The sequence below is a fragment of the Halichoeres trimaculatus genome, unplaced genomic scaffold (genome assembly GCF_033239565.1).
Source record: "Halichoeres trimaculatus isolate MK-OKI-2021-1 unplaced genomic scaffold, fHalTri1.1 fHalTri1_scaffold_19, whole genome shotgun sequence".
In the NCBI taxonomy this organism is placed as follows: domain Eukaryota; kingdom Metazoa; phylum Chordata; class Actinopteri; order Labriformes; family Labridae; genus Halichoeres; species Halichoeres trimaculatus.
Genome location: NW_027437197.1, coordinates 23,888,338 through 23,913,394, shown reverse-complemented (window position 1 = coordinate 23,913,394; position 25,057 = coordinate 23,888,338). Strand labels below are relative to the sequence as shown.

General features: G+C 40.8%; 2 protein-coding genes across 4 annotated transcripts in view; one reads left to right on the top strand and one right to left on the bottom strand.

Annotated features, from left to right (window-relative positions):
* Positions 1–12,626, bottom strand: part of LOC141808556 (polyprenol dehydrogenase-like) — an 82,921-nt gene extending 70,295 nt beyond the window's left edge. The window contains exon 1 of the mRNA XM_074695215.1: positions 11,820–12,626. The gene's annotated coding sequence lies outside the window, so the exon portion shown is untranslated. The remainder of the gene's footprint in view (positions 1–11,819) is intronic.
* Positions 12,627–13,425: 799 nt separating this feature from the next.
* On the top strand, positions 13,426–24,945 carry znf148 (zinc finger protein 148). Of its 3 annotated transcripts, none has more exons than XM_074695303.1 (7): positions 13,426–13,570; positions 15,325–15,638; positions 17,184–17,309; positions 17,427–17,550; positions 17,650–17,733; positions 17,818–17,936; positions 20,604–24,945. In XM_074695303.1, the coding sequence occupies exons 1-7, from the start codon at positions 13,441–13,443 to the stop codon at positions 22,236–22,238; spliced, it is 2,532 nt and encodes an 843-aa protein (XP_074551404.1). In that variant the 5' UTR covers positions 13,426–13,440; the 3' UTR covers positions 22,239–24,945. The 3 variants fall into 3 exon arrangements, with proteins under 3 accessions (XP_074551404.1, XP_074551403.1, XP_074551405.1); XM_074695302.1 differs by having other exon boundaries at positions 15,325–15,698; XM_074695304.1 differs by lacking the exon at positions 13,426–13,570 and adding an exon at positions 14,212–14,262 and having other exon boundaries at positions 15,325–15,698.
* Positions 24,946–25,057: the final 112 nt, after the last annotated feature.

Below are 25,057 nucleotides of genomic sequence, written 5' to 3'. Positions count from 1 at the left end.
AACCAATAACATCAATAAAATAAAACCAATAGAACCACCTTTTTACCCAAATACTCCTGCCCAATTTAGTTTTGTGCCATGAGATCAACTCTAATATGATCGTCACACGCCTATCCCTTAATAGTGCTCAGTGATAGAAATAAAAAACACAAAACAAAACACTTTGGAATCAAAATTTACTTCAAGTTTACAAATAAACTACTTGTAAAGTATTCAATGTAGCTAATCCATTCACTGCAAAGTACTACATAGTACATTATTTCATAGTATTGAACAATGCAAATCAATGTTATATTAATGAGAGGGTCCTCGGAAAACCGTCCCACCTAAAAGTGGTTCATGGTCTGAAGAAGTTTGAGAACCCCAGGTCTACAGTGTAGGGTCAACTCAGGTTTCAAGGGAACTGTAAGTATTTGGCTTCACTTATGGAGAGCTACCACGCTGTCCATGTTTTTATACAGTCTTTGGTTTGAAAATATGTAAAATAATATTATCAGTCATTTTAGGCTCAAATGGTTGTTTGAAACTCATATTATTGGAGTTGATTTTGTAAAACAAAGAAAAGAAACAAACTCCTGCTTGTAATGGACTTTAGAAGTGCTTAGTGTTGTACTTTGTGTGTCCTGTTAGTGATGTTTCTAGGCTGTTTCGTTTCGTATTTATTGACGCATTCTTGTGCTCCTGCATCACTCCTTTACATGTGATGTTTTTACTTTTAATTCATCTGGCTGTGTGAAAAAACTCTTCCTTTAAACTGTCTGCAGGGAGTGGTTGACTTTCCATTAGTAGATGTAGAATGAGGAGCAGTGGGAGGGGTACTTGCTTGCACCAATTAAGTCTGTCATTAAATATCTGCAACACACTCTGATACACACACACTCACACACCGAGTGTTTAGCACATTTAATTTAACAGTCTGTGAGTCAGCGTGTGTGCCTCTGTTTCTATCTGAAACCTGTTGTCATTGAGACAGGACTGCGACGACTTTCATCTCCAGCTCTCACTCCTGAGCCATTATGCACACATGAGACTTTAAAGAGTGTCTCTGTGTGTGAGTGCATGTGTGTGTCCTGCACCCTGGGCTTCAAGGCTCACACACTGCCTCTCAGCCGCAGCAGTGGCTCACACAGTTTATTGGATGTATCAGTGCATTAAAGGGAGGAAAGGAAATTGAATCAGATATCAGGTGTTTGGATGTGACAGCTCTTTGATTGTGGCATGACGGGAAAGTCAATATTGAACTTTAAAAAGCTGAGGTTGCTCTAACCTATATTTGCTTTGAGCCACGTTAGATTAAATGGTCAATAGACTGTTTATCATTTCCTCCAGTTTTCAGACCACTCAAATTACTTTACACCTCTGCATGTGGGCTGCCAGATCTGGGTTTGAACCCCCAAACTTCCAATTTATCCACCACTCAATGCATTAAAGATTAGAGCTGCTGGATGGAGGTCTTTGGGCTAGACTTGGAAAAAGAAAATGTGACAATTATGGAACTAAACTGCAAAAACTGTATTACTGTGTTGTTGTTGTTGTTGTTGTTGTTTTATAATGCAGCAGGTGTTTATGTCTCATGTAAAAAAAAAAAAAAAAAAAAAAAAGAACTTATCAGACTTACTATAGGCAAACTTCACCTGACAAGTCCAGAAATATTGTCTTATTTCAAGATATTAAAAGACAAAAATGACAACTGAATTTCTTGTAAAGATTAAAACTTACTTCCAATCGAGTAAGAAATACCTTTAATGTAAATTTACAGAAGAATGTAATGTATCCAATTTAAAAATATCATGCACGTCTCTATGATCCTAATGGCTAAATACTACTAATTACAGTGATTTACAGTTTACATCTGAGAATCATGGGAAATTGGTGACGTTATACAAATACCATACAAGGATTCAGGGGCGTACATAGAAGTTGCAGTTGTACCGTTACAGCTACTGCAAAATACAGCGCATCATGATATCATCAAACACAGTAGAGATACTGCACAGCAAAAACTGGAATCTAAGCAAGTGTTTTTGTCTTATTTTTAGTGAAAAAAAAAAAAAAAACCTTATTGTACTTGTATGAGCTACATTTAACTGACACATCTTATTTCGAGATATAAAGAGACAAAAATGAGGTCTCACTTGCTTGTAACATTTTAAAAATATCTGCCAGTGGGATAAGAAAAAGGTGCGCTTGAAGTTTCTTAAAATTAAAATGATATCTTAATACTATAAACTTTTTGTCTCAAATTAACTTGAAATAAGACATTTTTCTGAACGGGTCAGGTGAATGTGGCTCAAATTAAGTCTAAAAAGACATTTACTGAAAATAAGACAAAAACCCTTGATTCAGTTAAAGTTTTTTTTGCAGTGTGTACAGGAAACGACTGGTGAAAATGCTGAAAGGAATGAAAAATGTTTTATTATGTTTGTTTGTATAGCAGTATACTGTAAATCAGGGATAGACCGATAATCGGCCAGGCCGATTATTGGGGCCAATATTTGGCATTTGGAGGAATATCGGCATCTGCCTTTTTATTTTCAATTCAACGGCCGATTAGATACAAATTTAAAACTGCATTGTTGTGGCTCTGATGCAGCTGCTCTGCTGTCTGCAGTCACTACTCAATCCCCAGCACTGTCCCACCCACAGTACCATCTGATTGGTTACAAGCAGAGCCATGGCTTGGGAAACAACCAATCAGCAGTGCATTATAACAGTTATTGCAGTTACATTGAAAATTTAGATAACTTTATTTACTGTAGAAAACTTTAGCTATTTATTTTTTTAATTTTCATTTACCTTTATAAAACATGCTGCTGAGCCTGGGAGTTTGATAAATTCATCCTTAAAGGTATTTGTATGAAGTTAAGTGTTGGAGTTTGTATTGTTCAAAAATTTGACACCAATATTTGCACTTCGACTGGAAATTAATATCAAATATCGGTTATCAGTTATCAGCCTTGACTACAAACAATCGGTATTGGTATCGGCCTGGAAAAATCCATATCGGTCTATCTCTACTGTAAATTTGATTACAATAACTTCACTGATTGTTTTTTTAGTAAGATACTGTAAAACTTGCAGTAAATTACTATTTTACTGTGCTTTTTAAAGTAAAGTTACTTGTTTAGTATCTTGAAATAGACAAACATTTAAAACAAGAAACAAAACGTGTACATTTTTGCTGATCTCCTTTTACAGTGACTGATTACTACTATTTTCAAGCATGTTTGTATTTTAATATCTTAAAATAAGTTTTTTTTCTCTGGTCTTTTCAGATAATTGTAGCTCAAGTTAGGTTTCTTAAGACAATTTTTACTGAAATAATACTTAAAAACTTGCCATGATTTCAGTTATTTTGATGTAAAAACTCCCTCCTATCTAGAAAAGAAACACCTCAGTGTTTCCTGTGAATGTCATTGTAAAGAGGTTGGAAAAGCCTGTTATCCTGCATTATGGGATAAGAAAGGATCCCATTCATACTCAGGTTAATAAGGAAAAACATACATTTAAAGATGATTAACACATCCTATTATGCTAAATGAGATCAGTATTTCCCATAGGACCCCTGTGAATAGGATGAATAGATAATCAAACAATCTGCGTCACATCTGTTACAGGAGAAGTCTTGATACAGAGAGGATGGAGTTTGATGTTTTGTAGAGATTAAAGTGAGCAAATGCTCGAGTCCAGCCACAGAGTCTTGGTTTGGTCATGTTTACCACTATTGATTGAACTGTCCGCCCGGCCAAATGTGAGTCATGCTGTGGTGTTTCCCTGGCAGTGTGCGCTGAGATGCTAATAATGCTCACTGTTTGGGCTGCAGGGAGTCCATTATGCTGACGGTATCACATCTTTGTCCATCGGGGGGCACACACACACACATGCACACACACTGGAGATCGTAAGAAAGAAAAAGGAAGGGTGAGAGGGAGAGATGCTCGCACGCATAGTCTGAGAAACTATGCATGTGTGTGAGTGAGTGTGTGAGTGTGTGTGAGCTGGAGCTCGGACACAGCAGCAGACACGTGTCACCTCAGCTCCAGTGCCGTCAAGCTAAACTGACATAAACAGCCCCAGGCGGCCCTATCAGAGATGGACTTTACATAACGGCTGAGTCACTCACAATCTATTTTTATGGCTTTGAGGTGTGTGAGTGTTTCCGTGCTTCTGTCTTTCTCAGAGCCAATTTGAGGTTCAGACCTTCTGAATGAGGACATATTTGTGACATCAGCTCGCCCTGACTGAGCATCCCTCCCCGGAAGGTGAAGAGAGACAGCTCAGGCTGGGTTTTGTGGTTAAGATTAGAATAGAGATTGGGTTCAAGGAGGATGAAGGAGTGAGCACTTTGACGGGGACTTTAAGCTTCTGTGAGAGTAAATTAAAGTGCTGTCAGGAGGAGACAGGAGAGATGACGTGGAATAGGATGCCTCAGGCATGTACTGATGAAAGAGGTTAATTTATGGTGAGTAAACCAAAAACACAACAAGTGTGCGTTCCAGAGGAAAACCTTGCTTTCTGAAAAAAACAGAATGATGGTTAGTCAGTAAATTTTAACATGAATGTGCTGCAGAAAAGAACAAAAACACCTTTGAACTTAATTGTTGTGAAATTGTGACCTAAATTCATATGAAAGATAAACTTGTCAGTGCTCTCTTGTGGACAAAGTGGGTATGGGGGACACAGATTGAAATAAACCAAGCTCATATTTAGACTCCAAAAATGCCTCCGACAAAGCCCACCTGAAGCCATTTCAATCATGATCCTTCACCATGAGGCCTCTGCACACCTCCAGTAAAATAACAACGCTCTTGTGATTTAGTTTGCTTTAAATTAACAGTCAAACAAGACTGAAAAATGTAACCTCAGGGTAAGACTGCTGATTATCATAGCTTCAGATCAATAGGAAGAAAACTGCATTAATCAAATGTGATTCACTTCAGCGACTGCTCAGCCACAGGGTGAGGATCGATGTAAAACGTGATGACAGCAGTAACTTGAGGGGCTTTTAAGAGAAACAAACAGAAAGTAACGTCAAGGTAGATGCAGATCATACACTGTGTGATGTATAGATGTGGTGTCTGTGACATCACCCATTTAATTCTGATAAAGAGTTTTTTAACAGTTTTATTAAAAATGCTGAACTCAAACTAGCTTTGTTTGAAGGGTCTTTCACTTCTGCGCAGACAGCTGTAGGGTGCCAGAATGACCCATTAATAACCCTTAAAAAATGGATGGCATCAAAGTGAGTTTGCCCCAAAAACTGCTCCCCCTGGTGGCTGGCTGCAGTATATGTTTAAAAAAAAAAAAAAAAAATGTCTCCCCAGTCATTCCAGATGGGCTGAGGTCAAACTTAAAAAAATCAACACATGTCATAGAAGTGTTTTTCACATCCATATGCTGTGGTGATATGTGTTCAAGTCCTCTTTTCTGAAGTTTCTTTTGCATCAGTTATCAAAGGTTAAAATTGGGTTTCACGTCACGTTTAATGATTGACAGCTGCTGTTTTTGTGTAGTTTCTTCAGAATTAGCAAAATATGTCAGGAGGGAGAGCCAAGGAGAGATCAGACTCTGAAAAAACAAATATTGGCATTTTTATTACCCGGCTCCACTCAGATTCAGAGTCCCTCATAGCCTCTACTGCGCAGACTCTAGCTGCAGAATGGCAGCAACTGCGACGGTGGTATGGCTTTAAATCCATGCAACTGTAAATACTGTTCATTCTTTGTACCGTCTATGGACAAAAATCAAACGTTTTATAACTTTGAAAACAATAAGTTATGACAACAAATTCACCTACATAAAGTGTGTGCAGATAGAATTATGAGCTATTTAGACCCAAATTGTTTTTGGAAAAAAGGCTGCAGATATATTTATTAGTGCAGTAGAAATCTGTTTCAGATGTTTTCTGCAGCTAGCCTCAAGTGGGATCTCAAAGAACTGCAGATTTTAGCATTTCCACACAGGGTTCATATCTTTAGACAGGGGGTCGCCTCTTGGTGCAGACCATAGACTGTATTTAGAGTGGACTACGTGGCTCCATCATTTACCATTTTACGATTTTGAAGCCAGAATTCCCTGGCTAAAGGCGCTGCCATTGTGGAGTCTGCGCAGTACACACTATCATGCACTGAGAAGATCTGAGTGGAGCTGAGTGACAAAAATGTATACATTTTTTTTCTTTCGAGACTCTTATATCTTTTTGGCTTTTAAACCTCTTAGAACTAATGAAAACGAAACTTTTCAGGAAGGACTTGAACACAACACACTCATTTAATGTCTTCATATGACTCATACTGCAGTAACTGGGTGTGGGAAACTTTTCTTCAAGCTGTTTTTATTCTAAAGTTTGACCACAGCCCACCTACTCTGACCTATACTGCAGTCAGTCACCAGGGGGAGCAGTTTTTGTGGCGACCTCACTTCAAACTGAGCAAAAAAAAGTCCTTTTATTTATACAGTCTGCGGCGCAGACATGGATCTCGACTCTCAAGCTTAAGTGCAGGACCAGCAGGGGTGAGCAGCAGTGGTGTTGAATTTTTATTTTGAGCCTTTTTTCAGTGAGAATGTTTCTTCTGCAGCACAAAATATAGCAAACAACCATTTTTTCCCACTCATGTTTCCACCATAAAAATGTCTGCTTTTGATTCTCAATGTGAGGTTGTTACCACTAAGAAATCAAACATTGCTTTAGTATTGTTTTGCTAGTGTGTACACAGCACATTACACAACACAAAGACCGACAACAAGCAATGTTTGACTATCTCTACGACTAAGAATCGACTCCTGCTGAAGTGTCCTTGAGGAAAACACTGACTCACAGGCTTTAAGTGCTGCCATTATGCTGTTGACACTGGCCTTTGACCTCTTGCTGAGAGAAGAGCTTACAGTTACTTTAAATACAGAAAACAAAAAGGGTGAAAAGCACTGAAATTCTGCTTCATGCAGATTTTATTTAAAGTTTTAATAAAAGAGTGTTTTCATTAATGGAGTGTGAGGTATTTTGATGAATTATAATTAAATTAAATTGAGTATTTTTCTCAGGCCTGGAAATGATGGCGGTCTTCACTGTGTGAAGCTAAATTAATCAACAGAATACTAAATAGTTTTCGAAGCAGTTCAGCACTTCAAGGACACATATTGAAAATGGAAACAAACAAGGACATGAATTATTCAGTGAATGCCAAACACTGGCATTATTAAATGTGCTTCTTTCACTATCAGTTGATGATGCAGCTTCTGCGCCGTGACCTTAAACGCCTCATCTCAGCAACCCGCACAGAAAATCCTGACCTTTAAGTTCACATTGAAGAAGAGGAAAGTTTATTTCTTCTTTTAGGGAAGAAAGGAGGGTTAATCCAGGCGTGTTTTTTTTTCTGTCTGCTGAGTTTTTGTCTCTTAATGGCGGATGTCACACAAGCACTCCTGCACACGCTTTATTATTCAGTTTATTAACATTCAGAGGCCATAACAGGTTAACACATCCCCTCTCCACAGCTGAGGGCCTCAATAATTTACCTTAATGTCTAAATATTTCATGACTTCAATCTCAATTGAACTTGAATCTATCAAGCTGTGTTAAGGTTTAAGCACTCTCAAAGAAGCTCCTCTGTCAGAGCCTGTCTGTCTCTCTCCAACAGTAAAACTGTTATTACTGTGTTGCGTTCAAGGGATCACAGGTAGATTCTGATAAATATGATGGCAAAAACCCATCCAAGGTATTTTTTTTTCCAATTTGTACAGCTTTGTTTTTTTTTTTTTTTTTTACAATCATTGTACCTTTTAGGTCACACTCTCTGTGCTGGAGTGAGTTTAAAGGTAGGGTCTGCAGGAATTTTTTGTTACTTGTTTGTAAACACAACATTCAAACTGGGCTCCTCCTCCTCCTTGGATCAGTGCCAGCGACAGCGCACACCCACTACCCCCGACCATGACTACCTTGCTACAGGAACGCACAGCCTAGCAACCACCTGTAGCAGGGGGTTTCTACCATAGACTGTATAATTAATGGACGTAGTCTCCGTGACGTCACCCGTTTGTTTCTAAAACGGATTTTTGAAGCAGATCGGCTAACATGGCCATATTGGAAGCAACGAGGGCTTTGAGTACAGCTATAGGGCGCCCGTCAGTCCATTGAGCTGAGCTTTGCACTTGATTGGGCAAGCTTACAAACTTAATATCTTCTGAACTACCGAGTTAGAAAAAAATTCAGCCCCTGTGCAGTGTGTGCCGATAGTAAAATTAGTAGTGCTGGGCAAGTTAACGCGTTATTTTCGCGTTAACCCCTCAATCTATTAACGCCGTTGAATATTTTATCGCACATTAGTGCATGTTGCTCACATGCTTTTATTTCGTAGATGTCTGTTGCTGACCGCGGTGGAACCGGAAGTGAAATTGGCGGAAAAACACGATGAGTAACCAAAACAAGCATGGAGTAGAGGGGCAACGCCACGGAACTTAAAGGCGCTCGCCGCTTAGTGTATCAGTCCGCACGCATTGCATGCCAAATATAAACAAACACAGGTAGTCTGCCAGGATGCAGAGACACGATGAGAACTAGAGCCTTATTTAGCTGTGTTTTTGTGTGAAAGTAACGCGCTGAAAATTCTCTAAATAAAGCATGAATGCAGACTGATATCAGAGTTTTTTAGTGGGAGTCCGTTTATTTGTGTTTTTGGTCAAGTAAAATATGGCCCCGTCTGAGTGCAGAGGAAACCAGCAGAGGAGCAGGGAGGGGGTGTTTGGTGTGTGCGCCCTGGGCTTCTGCTGCACAAAAACACTGCTGTAGGGGTAATTTCTGCCCTATACCTTATGATAGGACCCAACTTGTTCCATCCCGGAGTATCACTTTAATGCCCTGACAGTGGCAATAAGCTTTAATTTTGTGTTTACATTTTGTAAATTTGATTTGCACTAAATATGTGATTTAACTATTACTGTATAACAAGTACTGATTTAGTGTTTGCATGACAGATGTTATGGCACTTTCACAATGCGATTAATTATGATTAATCAGGGAAATCATGCCATTAATTACAATTAAAAGTTTTAATCGTTGCCCAGCCCTAAAAATTAGTGATCAGACGGGTGACGTTTTTTGAACCAGGCTGTAAATAAGTTAATTTCTGCTGTGAAAACAGCTTTTTGGCTTGGTGTGTGTTTGTGACTTCTGGTACTTCTGGGGCCAGCCTCAAGCTGACACTCCAGAAACAGCAGATTTTTGCACTTCAGCATTGTCTCATATGTTAAGACTGGAGGTTGCCACTTGGTTTCTACATGAGAGAGACTTGAGAGCCGTGTACCTGACTTGGCATGTTAGCATAAGCCAATCATGGGTAATTGACAAATACTGGTTAGCAGAAAACCAACTTACGTCACTCTTTATCCTATGAAAGGGAATGAAAGTCAAGCCAAGCTTCACCCTCGTTAAGGAAAACGCTTCGTCATTATGGTGGTTTGTTTTGCTTTGGTTGTTTATCTTCGTCCGTGTTACGTCCACTACCGTAGCTGCTCAGAATAGCTTTTTCCACTTGCTATCATCAACATGCAAAGTCACTTTGGCATTTGATGTTGTGATTGGCTGAGGTAACCGCGGCTATTCTTTACTCAGAAACATCCTGATACAACCAAAACAGCAACATACAGGCTGAGGAGACGGTTCGATACAGACACAGACACTGACACACATGTATCACGGCCCAGAAGTAAAGATTGAGCAGGATTATTCCTGTAAAATTTGACATCTTATTTTTTAAGAAAATCCTGCAGACTCTACCTTTAAGTCATCTCCACAAATGCATGCAAAAGAAAACACACTTGCTCTCACACACACACAAACCTGTCTCCTACGCTGAGTCCCGCTGAGCCTACCCTGCTCCACTTTTTTTTTTCATCTGTCATTCTGGAGCATGTCAGTGTTTAACCCCCTCCCACGCTCACAAGCACACACATAAACACACAAACACACAAACACACAAACACACACAACAGTCTTTCTCCTTTAACAAACTGCACAAACACACAGTGTCTCAAACAAAGCGTCCCCTCTCCCCTTGCTTTCCACCTTGACACACAAAGTTGCCCAAACACAGACAAACCAGGGCAGCAGTTTAAACGGACAGACCAGGCCAGCAGCTGCAGAAGTCAAACACCTTGTTGCTTTCCCTGGCTCTGGGTCATTATCGTGGCTGATAGAGTCAGAGCTGTCACTTTACACTCAGTGTGTGTGTGTTTGTGATGAGGGGTGACAAAGGCGGTTTGTGCGGCTGACGGGAATGAATTTGTTGTCCCTCTGACTAGCTTTTGCTTCGCAGAGAGGTACACGGAAGAGTTTAGAAGGCTGCGAGGTTCCTTCCTCATGGCTGCATCCAGCATTTAGGCTGCTTATGGATTTTTAAGCACTTAGAGAGAGGCGCCCCGTAGCTCGGAATAAGAAGGTTTAAAAATTTTAAGCTTCAACCTGCACTTTTTTTGAGATGGAGTTGTGGAAGTTGCTTTAAATCCTCTGAGGTGCAGTAAAAGTGTTGACATCTGTAAAAAAGAAAAAAAAAAAAGGATAATCTAAACTGCAGTGGGTGATTATCGTTTAGGGATCACAAATCAGTTAAATCTAATGAGGGCTCGCTCATGCTTTGCTTTTTTCCCATTAAGTGTCTCACCTGATAAATGATGATGTGTAAAATGAGACTGTAACAGGGAACTCTTATCTGCAAATACTGATACGGATGATATTGGATTGAAAACCCGCCTCACCCTGCTCATGCTTAAATGTACCAAAACCTTATAAAGCATCATGTCCTTGGTTTGCCCTTCACATTTATTATTTTATAATGTGCTAAATTTGTTCACATTGATTGCTTAAGGTGTCAGGAGATGATTACAAATCGCTCTGGACCTTTTTTTTTTTTTAAGGCAATCACATCTCACATGTTTAATGGCTTTATGAGCCATGTGACAGCATGTGCATTTAGAACCAACGTGCCTGCAATATTGAGGAGTCTTTCATTAAGCGTGGCCAATAGATGTGTGTTTGTTCACTTATATGTGTGTGTCTAAGTAAATCAAAGAACGTGCTCCTGAACTCAGATTGGACATAGCATGTTAAGCTCATTGATGTCAAAGGGAATATGAATGTGCTCTGCGTAAAGGCATTAGCGGGGTGTTCATGATAAGGAGTCCAAAACATGGCAAAAGCCAGATTAGGAATAAAACGCGCAGGAGCCAATAGAGATAATCCCGTTATCTCGTTGGATGTAAAATGCGAGTGTGGGAGCATCCTCAGAGACCAAGATGAACTGAACATGAACTAATGCTGCAGATATAAGGAATGGAAAGAAGGAGGAGGAGGAGGAAGAAGAAGAAGAAGGGGAGAGGAGGGAAGAGGGGCCGGACAAAACAATATTGGCAACCTGGTGTAAACACTGTTGTTGTTGTTGACCTTAAGGGACACCCACGCCGTTTACCGCAATGTCACCGGCGCTCCTCGCTTTCCACACACGCGCGCCCGCCACTTCGACAACCCTCCTTATGACATTGTTTCACCTTTGAGGATTCACAGGCGGCAACAACACGAGGCTTGTAATGAGCCAGTATTGACTGATGATCCCTGGCAACTTGAGCAGAAAAGAAATCGGGGCTCTGCTCCGTGAGCCGCTCAGTGTGCCGGTGGAGACGCACTCCGGTCATCACCTTTTAACCAGAGCGCATTAAACATTACGCACGACAGGAATGCAAGAGTGTGCACAGAAAGGGAGACACATGCACCCACAGACAACCTGGAAACACACAATAAGAGAGACATGAAGAGGAGAGGGCAGACTTACGGGATGACCCTGGGCTCTGCGGGCTCTCTGTCTCTGCGCCCCATTGTGAAATCCCCGATATTCCCGTTCAACGGAATCCTCAAATGCCGTGGTCGCAGTCCACGTCTCTGCAAATGTACCAAAGAATCACATAGAGGATGAGGAGTATGGCGAAGATGAAGAGCGCTACTAGGATGGCCTTGGTCACCGGAGAGATGAGCGACTGCATGTCAGGAGCAGAGCCGGGCAGAGCGGCGTGGGGCTCCGCGTCCGTCCGTCCTCAGTCTGCTGTCTCTCTCGCTCTCCTCCGCTCCTCTCCGCCGTTCTGGTAGCAACTGTTGAGGACGGAGCCAGGGGCTTTGACGCGCACGAACACACACATTTAGAGCCTGACACACATGCACACGCACCCCACGACTGGAATTTTTACCGGCGATCTAGGCGCGCAACGCGTCGGGGGCTTCCCTTGCTGGAAGAGGGCTGAGTGTCCCCAGATCCACTCTCTCTGGCTGCCTGCCGCACATCAGGAGAGACAGAGACCGCGGGAGACGGGGAGGGTAACTACAGCGGTGAAAGAGCCGATGAAAATCAGCAGGTGGAGGTTTAGATGAAATCCGGTGGACACATTTCCAGACACCAAAGGGAGAAGTCCTAAGTTGCGCGCCGAGCTGCTGCACTTATAGGCAAACAGGTTGATTAGTATTCCACACGGCGGGGTGCGTGTGCGTTTGAGTGTGGGTTAGTGTGCGCATGTTTATGTTTGTGTGTGAAGGCATGAGGCATGACAGGCTATCATCACGACCCTCAACTCCCCTTTTTAGTGCGATCAATCGAAAATAAACAGATGAATCCTGACGTTTATCGGAATAACTCGTGAGTTTTTTTCGCACTGTTCCACATTTGAGGATTGGTGTGGAGTGTTGCTCTGAGAGGCACTTTTAGAATAACCTTGTCACACATTAAAAACAAAATAAAGGGAGGGAGATTTTTAAGATTAAAAAAAAAAAAAGATTTGAAAATAATTTTTTTTAAAAAAACAAAAAACATAGAGAGTCGGTGTCTGGGCTTGATGCAGACGCAGAAGATGAGAAAAAGTAGTGCGTCAAGAAGGTCATTATTTTTCGATAGGGGTTTCAGGATAATGGCTTTATTGCAAATATATAACCAAAACTTCTCCGTCATTCTGAGTTATTAATGTTCAATCGTTCAAAATAAAGCTCAGACTCATCTAAAGTCCCTCTCTATCCGGAAACCACTCATCACATGAACGCAGCACAGGCTATAGAATTTCTGCATGACTGCGTAAAACTGATTATTCATGTAGCTTCAAGCCCCCGGATGGGGTCGTGCTTAATTTCCGTTCTTATCAGATGCCTACAAATCATATTAAACACACTCTGGGCAGCTAATCGAATAAATCCACACAGTGCTTCCTCACTATTTGTCATTCATTCTTTTTTTCTTCTTCTTCTTCTTCTTCTTCTTTTTTTTCTCTCCAAGTTATGTCTGATGAAAGTTGTTGAGTCATTATCATTTGGGATCATGTTCCAGAAGTAGGTCGCCCAACTGAACCATGAGGGGAAATGATCAGCAGCAGTGTTCGGGAGCGCACTATTTCACACTTACCCATGCTCACCACTAGATGGCGACAAACAAGGATTGTCATGCCTTCATGAAATGTGATGGTGTATTTGATTATTCCGCACACCATCATTACACTGTAGTCTTGCATAACAATCATGACAGCTATACGGGTTTAAGACGCATAGCAGGTAAGAAGAAACAATGCATCTTGCATGGCTTATGAATAACTTGTGTCATACTTAGACGTATATTGTTGGCGAACGTTAGCTTCACTAGCAGGTATAGCATTGGGGCCTATTAAGCAGAGTGGCTAGGCTGGAGGCGCTAAAGCCAACTAGCCATGCTGACAAGTTTGGTGAAATGTGCGAAACAAAGTAGTTAATTGGAGAATGTATATCGATTCATGTATGGCTTCATACTGTATGGGTAGATACACGTGTAACATGACGATGACAAGGTGTTAACAGGGTATTAACCAGCAGAGGCAGACCTATGTTTGCAGCAACTTGCTAGTAGCTAGCATTTGAGCGTCAAACAGGCCCTTGATGTTCGTTAATTAGCTGCTAATGGGACTCTACTTCCGGCTGCAGCCGCTATAGTAAAGTGTTTCATGAAAACAAACCGAATGCTACGCACTTTTTTCAATGGTTGAGGATTAAATTGTCCGAAATTTTATATAAATGAGCCATGTTCGATTTTGCTTATTAAAACATATGATAGTTTTGGATATCTTGTTGCAAAAATTGCTATATGATATTTTATTTTGAAGGCGTATTCGCACCTTTTCCTTTTTCTAAAGCGTGATGGGCGAGCTTGACTGGCTCGGCTAGCTAGCTAGCTGGCTAGCACAAGACTTAATCCACTTAACCCGAGTGACACAGTGAGTGTGTTTACATATGGGGCCAAGTGGTTGTTTGTGTATATCTGTGACAATTGAAAATTCATTGCTTCCTAGGCTCGATATGTTTTATCTTTTTTTGCCGTAGTGTCAGACCTTGTACCAAACGGTCTACAAGTGCTACGCGAGCTAGCAATAACGTTTTGACTTCGAGTGATAGCTAACTCAGTAATTAGGGTTTGTTGAAGTGTACTCCGAGAAAAGCAGCACTGCAGTAAAAACGTACTGATACTACACGTTCAAACAGTCTTCTTGTATTTTCTTATTAAATATCGCAATAAATCTCACGTAGACTGACAAACATCCGTATTTTGAAAGCCCAATCATCCTGGGAAAGTACATTGATATATGTACAAAATGAATTCAAGGATTTTAGGATTGCAGGACTTTTTTTTATTATATGCATTTTTTATATATATATTTTGCACTATTTCACTCTTATCTTTTTACGGTATTCAACATCCCTTTACAATGTGGTGCATTTTTTAACATAAGGTTACATACAATAGTTATTATAAGAAAAGTAAACACTGGTCTGGAGAGGTTGATTAAAAACAGATCTTGAACTGGATGTGAGTTTGGTAAAATCTACCTGGAATAAAATTTTAAAAAATGTAATTTTCTTCTTATTTTTTATGATAGAAAAAGCTTGATGTTAATCTGCTGTTCGAGCTGCTTGGGTTGTCAGATATTGAAAACAAAAGCAAGCATGGTGCATTTGAAAACACAGTGAATACTGTGGAAATAAAAGCTCCTATGTGGAGTTTTTAGCTATGTCTGAAACTGTATGATGTTAATCATGAGTGTTAGTGTCTCAAATCAAGAAGACCAAGTTCATTTTCCTCTACAAAGTTATTCTTAAGTCCTACAACTGCCACTTCTAAGTAGGTGACAGAATATGGGTGTCGCAGCATGTTGCCAAAGCAGCCCTTTTAACAGTTTCTGCCTTGAGTGATGACCAAAAAAAAAATAATGAAAAAAGTTTTGTTTTCTATTATGCACTCAGTCAGACTCAAAATTGTTTAACTGTCTCTCTATTTACAGGCTCAAGAACTACTCTATGTAAGATGAACACTGAGGACAAGTTGGAGGGCATGATGCTGAAGTGCAGTGGCGGAGGGATCGATGCAGGAGGCAGAGTGGGACTGGTCAGCGGAGGGCTGGTGGTGATGACTCTCGGGGAACGCTCACTGGTGAACCACCCTCTGCTGGCCGAGGACGAAGACGATGAAGATGAGGACGAGGACTTGACCGAGAGCTCGCTTGTTACACATGACCTGGTCCCCCCTGAGCAGCTGATGATGCGGGAGGAAAGGACGAAGAATGGAGAGAGTGGAGAAGAGGAGGGAGGAGGCGAGGTGGGAGTACATTTCCCCCTTAAACTCACCAATAAGTTTCCCTGCTTGCTTCATATGCCAGTGAGTTCTAGCTGGTTGACAAAAAGTAATCCATGCAGATTGTTTGTGTTTGGAGTCTCACTTGATGTCCTCCTTGTAATATCACAAATGGCATCATGTTATTTTCTAGATTTAATGTGAAAACCCTCCCCTACTGTAATTAAAGAAACACACATCATGTTGTTGGGGCAACAGCGATTGAAGATATTTTGCCAGATTTATCAAAAGCTTTCTGTTCTGCTAACATCAAACTACTGTTGATTTTATGTGGTAATTACATAAAAGCTGTCTATTTTTAAGGGGTCAACTTTGGTTAATTGGTTTGAATTTGCTAACACCTGTTGCTGTTTAAGAAGTGTAAGGACAACATAGTTTGACTATCAACGCACAAAGAAACCTGTGAATCCTTTTCACACAACAAAACAATGACTTGCTGTTAACCACAGACTCAGACATGAGTGTTTGATGATAATTCTTGTTTATTACAAGATGTGTTGAACTTAAAGTGATACTCCGGGATGGAACAAGTTGGGTCCTATCACAAGGTTTAGGGCAGAAATTAGTCTGTTTATTTGTGTTTTTGGTCAAGTAAAATATGGCCCCGTCTGAGTGCAGAGGAAACCAGCAGAGGAGCAGGGAGGGGGTGTTTGGTGCGAGCGCTCTGGGCTTCTGCTGCACAAAAACACTGCTGTAGGGGTAATTTCTGCTCTACCTTGGGATAGGACCCAACTTGTTCCATCCCAGAGTATCACTTTAAAGGTTGCACACTGCTAAAATGAAAATCTGAGCAAGTGTTTATGTCTAATGTTTAGTAAAAAAACATATTGGACTTAATTAGGGCCATTTTTACCTGCCAAGTCCAGAAAAATGTCTTATTGTAAAATCTTAAAAGACAAAAATGCGGCCTGAATCTCTTGGAAAATTATCATGTCTTCATAGAGCAAACTAAAACAACTATGTTTAGCATATCACATATCATTTTTGGCTTATAAAATCCTGAATTAGACATTTTTCTTGATTTTTCAGATGAATGTGCCTCAGATTAAGTTTAATGACACATTCTTCACTAATATTAAGTCATTAACACCTGATAAAACTTCATATTCTGCATTGCATACATATGGGCATTGTGAGTTCAGTGTGACAAACACACTATCAACAAGGTTATTTCCTGCAGCTTTTTTCCAACACCATTAAATTAATGATGACATCAAATTAGAGATCTACAGGTGCCCTTGAGCAATCCTCAAGCTGTGACTGTCCAGACTTTCTTGGACCTGGGGTCTGGGGTCACACTCAGAGGATGCTTGAACCACATCAGCTGTTTGTTTTAATTGTAAAGGAGCAGCTGTCCCTTTGAGGGGTCCCTGAACAGAGGTTGATTATCCCGTGCATGCCTATTTTGCACCTGCATGACCTGGATAAGTCTGTATGTGTGGGTGGGCTGTAAAAGTAGGTCATTAGCCTTGTAAAATATGTTGCCTATCTATGGTCTTTGTCTTGCAGCTGAGCATCAAGCAGGAGCTGAAGCTGTCTGAATCAGTGGACCAGATCAAGAAGGACAAAAAAGGAGGGAAGGACCTGATGATGTGTCCAAAGAAGAAGAAGAGGAAGCAGCGTTCACCAGCGAAGGTGCGAGTCAGGTTGAACCACGTTCGCATGAATTACCTGATCTGCATGTATGTGATCGTTTTACAAACACAGAGTGAAACTAACATGAATATTTACTTCTATTTTTTAATGATATAGATCCTCAGCATCAATGATGATGGATCATTGGGGATACAAAACCCAAAGTGTCACATCTGTGTTCATTGTAACGCCGCATTCAGAACAAACTACCATCTACAGAGGCATGTCTTCATTCACACGGGTACGAACAACCCAGACATGTTTCAGAATTAAGTAACTTTGGAAACAGACATTGTGCTGATTGTAAAGACGCATCATAGAAATGTCTTTTCTACTCTAGGAGAAAAGCCTTTTCAGTGCAGCCAGTGTGATATGCGCTTCATTCAGAAATATCTCCTCCAGAGACACGAGAAAATCCACACAGGTGAGGAGAAATGAATGCAACCAGACACAAACAGAGCTCAAATTCTGAGCAGTTTCAGTTTTATTGCCCTTCTTTTGTCTTCAGGTGAAAAACCTTTTCGCTGTGATGAGTGTGGGATGAGGTTCATCCAGAAGTACCACATGGAGAGACACAAGAGGACTCACAGTGGAGAGAAGCCTTACCAGTGTGACTACTGTCACCAGGTAAACCCTTTTTGTCTCCTGTGCCTGTATGCACATCCAGCCATTAGCAAGAAAAACAGACCGTTTGTACTTATGGTGAAAAAAAAATGATTAGAAGTATGCATGAGCCAGGTTAAGGGGCTAATGGAGGTATACCCCACCATTACAGGCACTGACAGCTGAATTTTAACACCTGTTCAGCTTTTTAAAGGTAGACATTGCGCACTGTGTCACAGTTTGAGAAGAAATATGCAAAGACAGTGGACAATCCTTTGGAAAGGTAGTGATGTGTAGCCATACAGCAAATTTAGATTTGGGAGACAAAACATTTTTTCAGTGAACAGATGAGAAGGGAGACAATCAAAGTTTTAAAGGTTCACTGCCGTCAGTTTTGCAAGCTTGATTCTTTTTTTGCTTTTATACGTCTGGGTCCTTCCAAGATGTGTGTGGTGAAATGTTGGAGTTCACAAACTGCTTTAAGAGTAATTAATGGATTTATTCATCCTGGAGCATTGCTGCGTGTTGCTTGAGGTTTTCTACTGTGTGCTTAGAAACACCACATGCATTAACTCTGTTAAAGATCGCCAAACTTTCTCTTTCTCTTTGTTTTCCTGATTGACTCACTGATAACAAGCTGTTTGTGTATTCTTGTCAAAAAAGTCAATTTCTTCCTCTGAAAAATGTTTTTCTTGATCTTCTCTCAGCCACACCACTACTGCTCCTCAAGTTTATTGCTGTTTATGAGTGGTAGACTTTCAAACTTGTTTGATGGGTTTTCCAGGAGGTTCCCCCCAAACACAACGTAATCTCGTCTCTTTCATGGTCTAATTAGTTGGGATGCAAGATATATCGGTCTATTGGTATCGGCCGATGATGGTCATTCTTTCAACATATCCGTATCAGCCGATGTGTAAAAGTGGACCGATATTTACTCATTATCTGCCGGCCATTTTCAGAGCATCTTTAACGATCTTTCAAGACCCAAAAAATATTGTTTTTAATGACTATGTAAACACCAAAACTACCTTAGAGTGGACCCTCTTCTTTTATGTCTCTTCCTGTTTTTGATACAGCCAAAACATACTTTTTGATCACGTTCATCTCGGGCACTCCATCCTTTAATCCTATCCATGGTTTCATGATCTCGCTGCTTTTTCTCTCTCTAATATTTTAATATCCGTGCATCCTTAGTAATTAGTTAACTTGCCAATTATTTGCAGTTGTACAGCTAAAGCCTGGCTCACACTACAGGATTCTTGGCCCAATTTAACCCAGATTCGGTCCTCCCGATAATCGGGGAAGAAATATGGTCGGGGACTTAAGTCGGCCCCAACGTTCGGGCAAGATTATCTTCTAGTGTGAGCCCCACGATCGTCTCACAAACTCGTCGGAGCCGCTCCGATAATTTTCTAACATGTTTGATGTTTATCTGGATGATTACAACATTCATTCTCACTGAGGATGACAACAGCCAAGAGAGAGAGAGAGCCCCCTTACAAGAGACCGGACAACAGACAACAAACGCAGGCTCAAAGTGCAACTGAAAGGCTCCGGGTCAGCTGACTGCGGGCTCCACTGGCCCACTCGAGCCAGTTCAATAATGCCTTTAAAAATAACACATAATCACACCATTTTCATACTGTAGCAAACTGTTGTTTTATCAGTGATCGGTGTGAGATCATGCCATTATTGGCTGATACAGCAACAGTTTCACCTCTGTCCCTCTGCATGCGCGTAATGGATGAGAGGCACCGCTGCAGACAGCTCCGCTTCTCTCTCCTCTTGTCCCACCAGTGCGCTAAAAACCTCAGATCAAACAACTGAGCACATGTGGTGCATCACTCTCTCTGGTCAAGAAATCTTGGTGAAATCCTGTAGTGTGTGCTGGTCAGTATTTTCAATTCTTGTAGTTAGTGCGTGCTTAAGATTTAAGAGAAGATGATCTGTGAAGATTCTCCTTATGTGTGAGATACAGCCTGATTTCAAAATCTTATAAGATTTTTAAAATCCTGTAGTGTGAGCCAGGCTTAATGCTACTGTCAAACGGGCCATTCCTTATAGAGGTGTCCCAGTCCCATATTAATATCGGATATCGGTCAGATATCAGCAAAAAAACAAATATCGTATCGGAATGCATCTGAAATCTCCGATATAAGCACTCCGATATAAGCAGTCCATTCCAGACTCCGCTCCTGCTGTTTTTATTTGATTTATTTAGGTTACTTTCTGGGTCTTCTAATTGGTTATTTATTTTATTCAATTACTAGTATATTTTATGTTTAATGTTAACATTTCTGTTACCCATTGGTTAATAATAAATGGGTCAGTTTTTCCTCATACCTACTGTTGCTGACTACTGTTCTTTGTTTGAATGATATCACTTAATCAAGCCTTTCTAACACGACAGACATACTACAAAATAAGTAATAAAAGTATGCAAGTTTAATGCTGATATCATATCGGATTAATATCGGTATCGGCCAATACTCAATGCTGCAGTATCGATATCGTATCGGAAGTGAAAATGTAATATCGGGACATCCCTAATCCTTAACAAAATTTTAGGACTGATGATCCTTTTTGTTTAATGGCTGAATGTGCATACGGGCCCGGGTTATTTTGTGCGCTGGTTGGAAGTCTTAATAACAGTAGTATTTGCAATGACAGCCAGTTTTTTCTTCCCCACAGTACTTCTCCAGAACAGACCGGGTTTTAAAGCACAGACGAATGTGTCATGAGAACAGAGAAAGAAAGACCAACAAGGCAGCTGGTAAAGTTGGGCCCCCGCGTGAAGCCGAGTCTTTAGGCCTTCCCTTCCTTGCCAAAGAGTGTTCACTGCCCAAGAAGAAGCGCCAAAAGTGTGCGGACAAGACCTCAGGTGCTCCAACCACTGCCCAGGCAGATGAGAACACTGTCACCGTTGCAGAAACGGAGGAGAAGGAGGAGCAGAGACAGAATAAAATCGAAGGTCTACCTCTCTACACTGTGTCCTCCAAAGTCAAACATGAGTATGTGATTGCAGACTACTCGGTGGAGCTTCCCGAAGACGCAACCAGCCAACACCAAGAGGAGGAAGTGTCCTCAGCAGACGCAACTCCTCCCAAACTCGTCCTGAAGAAAGTCCCCAAGAGGAGTCTGAAACAGTCCAGTGAAGCTACTCCTCCCTGCCTCTCCACTTTGTCTTCCTTTGAGGAGAACACGAAGGTCCCTCAGTACACGTTTGAAATCGTAGACAAGCAAGGCCTTTTAGACGTGGAAAACAACACAGAGCTGGAGTCAGTCGAAGCTCTTCAAGGGCCAACCAAGCCAGCAGCCAGCAGCACAAACTACGACGACGCCATGCAGTTCCTCAAGAAGAAACGCTATCTTCACGCTGCGATGGCCAATAACAGTCGGGATTATGGCCTCAACACGAGCAGCATTTCTTCTCAGCCGCCTGTTACACAAACTGTGGTGTCGACGGTTATTGATGAGACTGTCCCTGCCACCATCCTGGAGCCACAGCCCATCAACACGGAGATCAAAACCACACACGACAAGAATGTCCTGCCCGATGAGGTCCTTCAGACGCTGCTGGACCATTACTCCAACAAAGCCAACGGGCAGGCAGACATCTCCTTCAGTGTGGCCGACACAGAGGTGACATCAAGCATATCCATTAACTCCTCAGACGTTTCAGACGGCAGCCCCGGGGAGAGCCTGGGCCCCTCCACTGCGCAGGCCCAGCCAGCCACAGAGAAAGTCAGCCTCTTACAGGAGTACTCCAAGTTTCTCCAACAAGCTCTGGAGAGGACGAGCCAGAACGACAGCTACCTGACCAGCCAGAGCCTCAGCCTGGTCTCCGAGAACCCCACCTTAGCCGGACAGCCTCTGTTCTCCACTGAGAAACAGTTTCCTTCCCCAAGCAGGTTCAAATCAGGGATGAGTTCTCCGCTAAGGTCCACTTTAGAGAAACCTCACTTCGGATTACTGGTCGGGGACTCCCAGCACTCATTTTCATTTTCAGGTGACGAGACCACCCCTCCCTCCGCTGTGTCCCCAGCCGACGAAGACTTTCTGGAGCAGGTCTCACCTTCAAAAAAGACAGACTCTCCACAAGGTATACTGCAGACTTTTCAGATAAGCTCCTTCGATCAGAACTTCAAATCTCATTTCCAGACGTCCAGATCTGGCTCCTCCTCACAGTTTACTGTTGCCAACGGACAGTTGAGTCTGCGGGGTCACAGCACAGACTTCTCAGAGTTCCCTTTAGTCAGAGTCAATGAGACCAGGTCTCAACTGAACTCCTCCCCAGATGTTACATCCAGTGAAACCTTTGGCTGAACGGAGCGGAGGAAGAAATCACTTCTGTTAATAATTTCAGTGGCACTTTATCTCATGCCTCCTTTATTTTTGCCAAAAACACGTCATTGCAATTATGTGCTCTTTCTTATAACGTAATATTATTACGCTTCTTCTGTTTGTTTTTCCGTTTGTTTGTGCTACTTCACAGAATTATTGAAAATGTTTGACATATTTTTAGCATTTCCCCTTTATGATGGAGCTGCAGATGTGCATGGGTTTATATCTTGGATTGAGAATGTGCATTGAGAGATTATGTGACCAAACTGTAACGCAAGAGATCATGTAGAATATTCTGTCCTATTAACGCCATAGAGTTTATTTGTCAATCAGTTTGCCTTGCATGGGAAATCATCACGTCGCTGCTTATCGACTCACTTCCCTTCCACTGAAGTTTAGGCCCTGTCTTTAAACCTCTCTTACTGTAACTACCTCCTCTCGCTGTTAATCTGGCTAGGATGTTAAACTCCCCCTATGTCCTCAACGAACATGATGATTAGATCATGATAGATTCTTTATTTCATGTCAAAGTCACTTTCCTGCACCTTAAACGAGTGTTTCCACATGAGATGTGTCATAAATGCTCCTGCTCGGATTAGTTTTACCAAAAAAGAAACTAAAGATCTCATCTCTAAATTTATCATGTATCTTAATGTAAACTATTTCCCCCTTATTGAGTTTATCAGCACTTTTATTTGTCTTGTATGATTCTGACTGCAGAGGAGTTAAAAAAGTCCCCCTCTCTGAACCCCAAAAAGAAACCACTTTAGCTGCCGGCATGTAATGTTTGCAGGGTAATCCTTACTTTACTTCCTAAGTAAAAGAAAGAGTTGTAGTGAATTTTCTTAAGAGGATTGTGCTGAATTGTAAAGCACAATTTGCACATTTTTCACTACAAAAGAATGTAGTGTGTATCCCAGTGGAGGAATTGTGTACCGCTTTTATTTTGAAAGGGAGTTAGTTTCATGAGATGAGCCCTTGAATCAGATTTGAAACGACGGCTGAGTTTGTTGCTCGACGTGTGGTGCTGCTTACAGCAGTTTGTCAAATGTTTGAAATTCATTTTCAATTTCCACGTGTTTTTTTTTTGTTTTGCATTTGTGCCTTTCTTTTCTTTTTTTTCTTTTTTTACTCCAAACATTCTTTCACTCATTCCCTTCTTCTTTCGCCGTCGATGCCCTGAGGCAACGTATTCTACTTGCACAATAAACAACAAACATATAAGCTATCAAACTCTTCGTTCTGTAACACATAAAGAACTGGATTTGAAGAAATGACTCCATGTGTAACTCAAACTTTTACCAGTAAAGAAAAAAAAAGCATTTCATTCATTTTGCTGCAGAGAAAGAAATGTTTCACTTATTTTTATGACAGTTTCCCGTCACAAGCCACATCTGTCCATGCCTAAAAAAAGCAATGTAGTGGAGTTTCTGCATCACATTGTTGATTATTTTCTGTGTGTACACGTTTGTGTGATGTCTTAGGTGCTATGTGTTGAACACTGTTTCAATATGGGCCATTCAATTAGAATTTTGATGTTAAGGGTCAGACACGTTTTTTCACTCAACGATCATTCCCAATGAGATCAATTAAAAGGAATCCAACTGTAAATACATTGTACATTTTTATGTTCTGAGATGTACTGTTAGATCTTCGTGTCGATAGAGAGACAAGTCTTGTGCTAGAGACACTTTTTGTCAGTTAATGCACAAATATCCTACAATTAGTTTCCCAGCATTCACACATCCATCAGTGAAATCAGATGTGGCTTTCTGAGGTTTGTATATATCCCACCACTGTTATCCAAACATTGACATTTCTTTCACAGTGTTATTAATGACTGGTTAAAGTGAGTTGATCTGTTTATGTAAGGTAATGCAGTTGATTGTGCATTATTATGGGATTTACTGTGTACAACTGTAAGAAATGAAAAAGCCCCAAAACGTAGAAAAATACAGATTTTACTTTGTGCTTTTTCTCCTGAACTGAAGTGGTCAGCTTGATTTTTTTTTCTTTTTTAAGCTTGTAATATTTCACTCATTTCCTTGTAAGCAATGATTGAAAGCACACAGCAGAAGAGTCGTTTTTCTGCCTCTGGTTCATGTACGTTAAAATTAAATGAATTAAAAATGCAAAACTGTTCATGGATTCATGAATAACCTGAACAGCACCATTTCTTTCTCTTGAATAACTGTCGTCAGTAACCTGGCCATAAGTGTCCTTGTATAAGCTAGAAAAAAATATTTGTTTTGTGTAAAAAAAAAGAAAGAAAAATATCTGAATTATGAATTTTTTGATAAGAACTATTTTTGAAACATGTCATTTAAGGCACTGAAATGTACAGTATATATCGTATACGGTCACTATTACTACCCTCATTTACACAAGTCGTTTGTGTCAAGATCTTTCAGATGCAGAGGGGAGTCCTCTTCTTGGGTCTGAGCTTCCTCCTTCACGAGGAGCTTGGTCTTGAGTCAGACAGTACGGTTTCTTTGCATGGTCTCTAACTTGTTGGGTCGAGTGAACTTGTTTTAAGAATACGTGCAGCTTTAATTGTAGCTGATTATTTCAGTCAAGTAACCTATTTGATTAGATTTTTTGCTATATATTATGATTTGTAAACAATCTGATTAAATTGTTGTTTTGATTGTTGTGTGTCATGTCCTTATAAATAAAATTATTCACAGTATTTGATTTGAAATGTGTCTTTTAAAGATGTTTACTTGGTTCCAACCTTTTGTGCTTTTCCTATGCAGGCTATAAAGTCGACAAATATATCCTTAGGATTAGCCGCTGTTTGA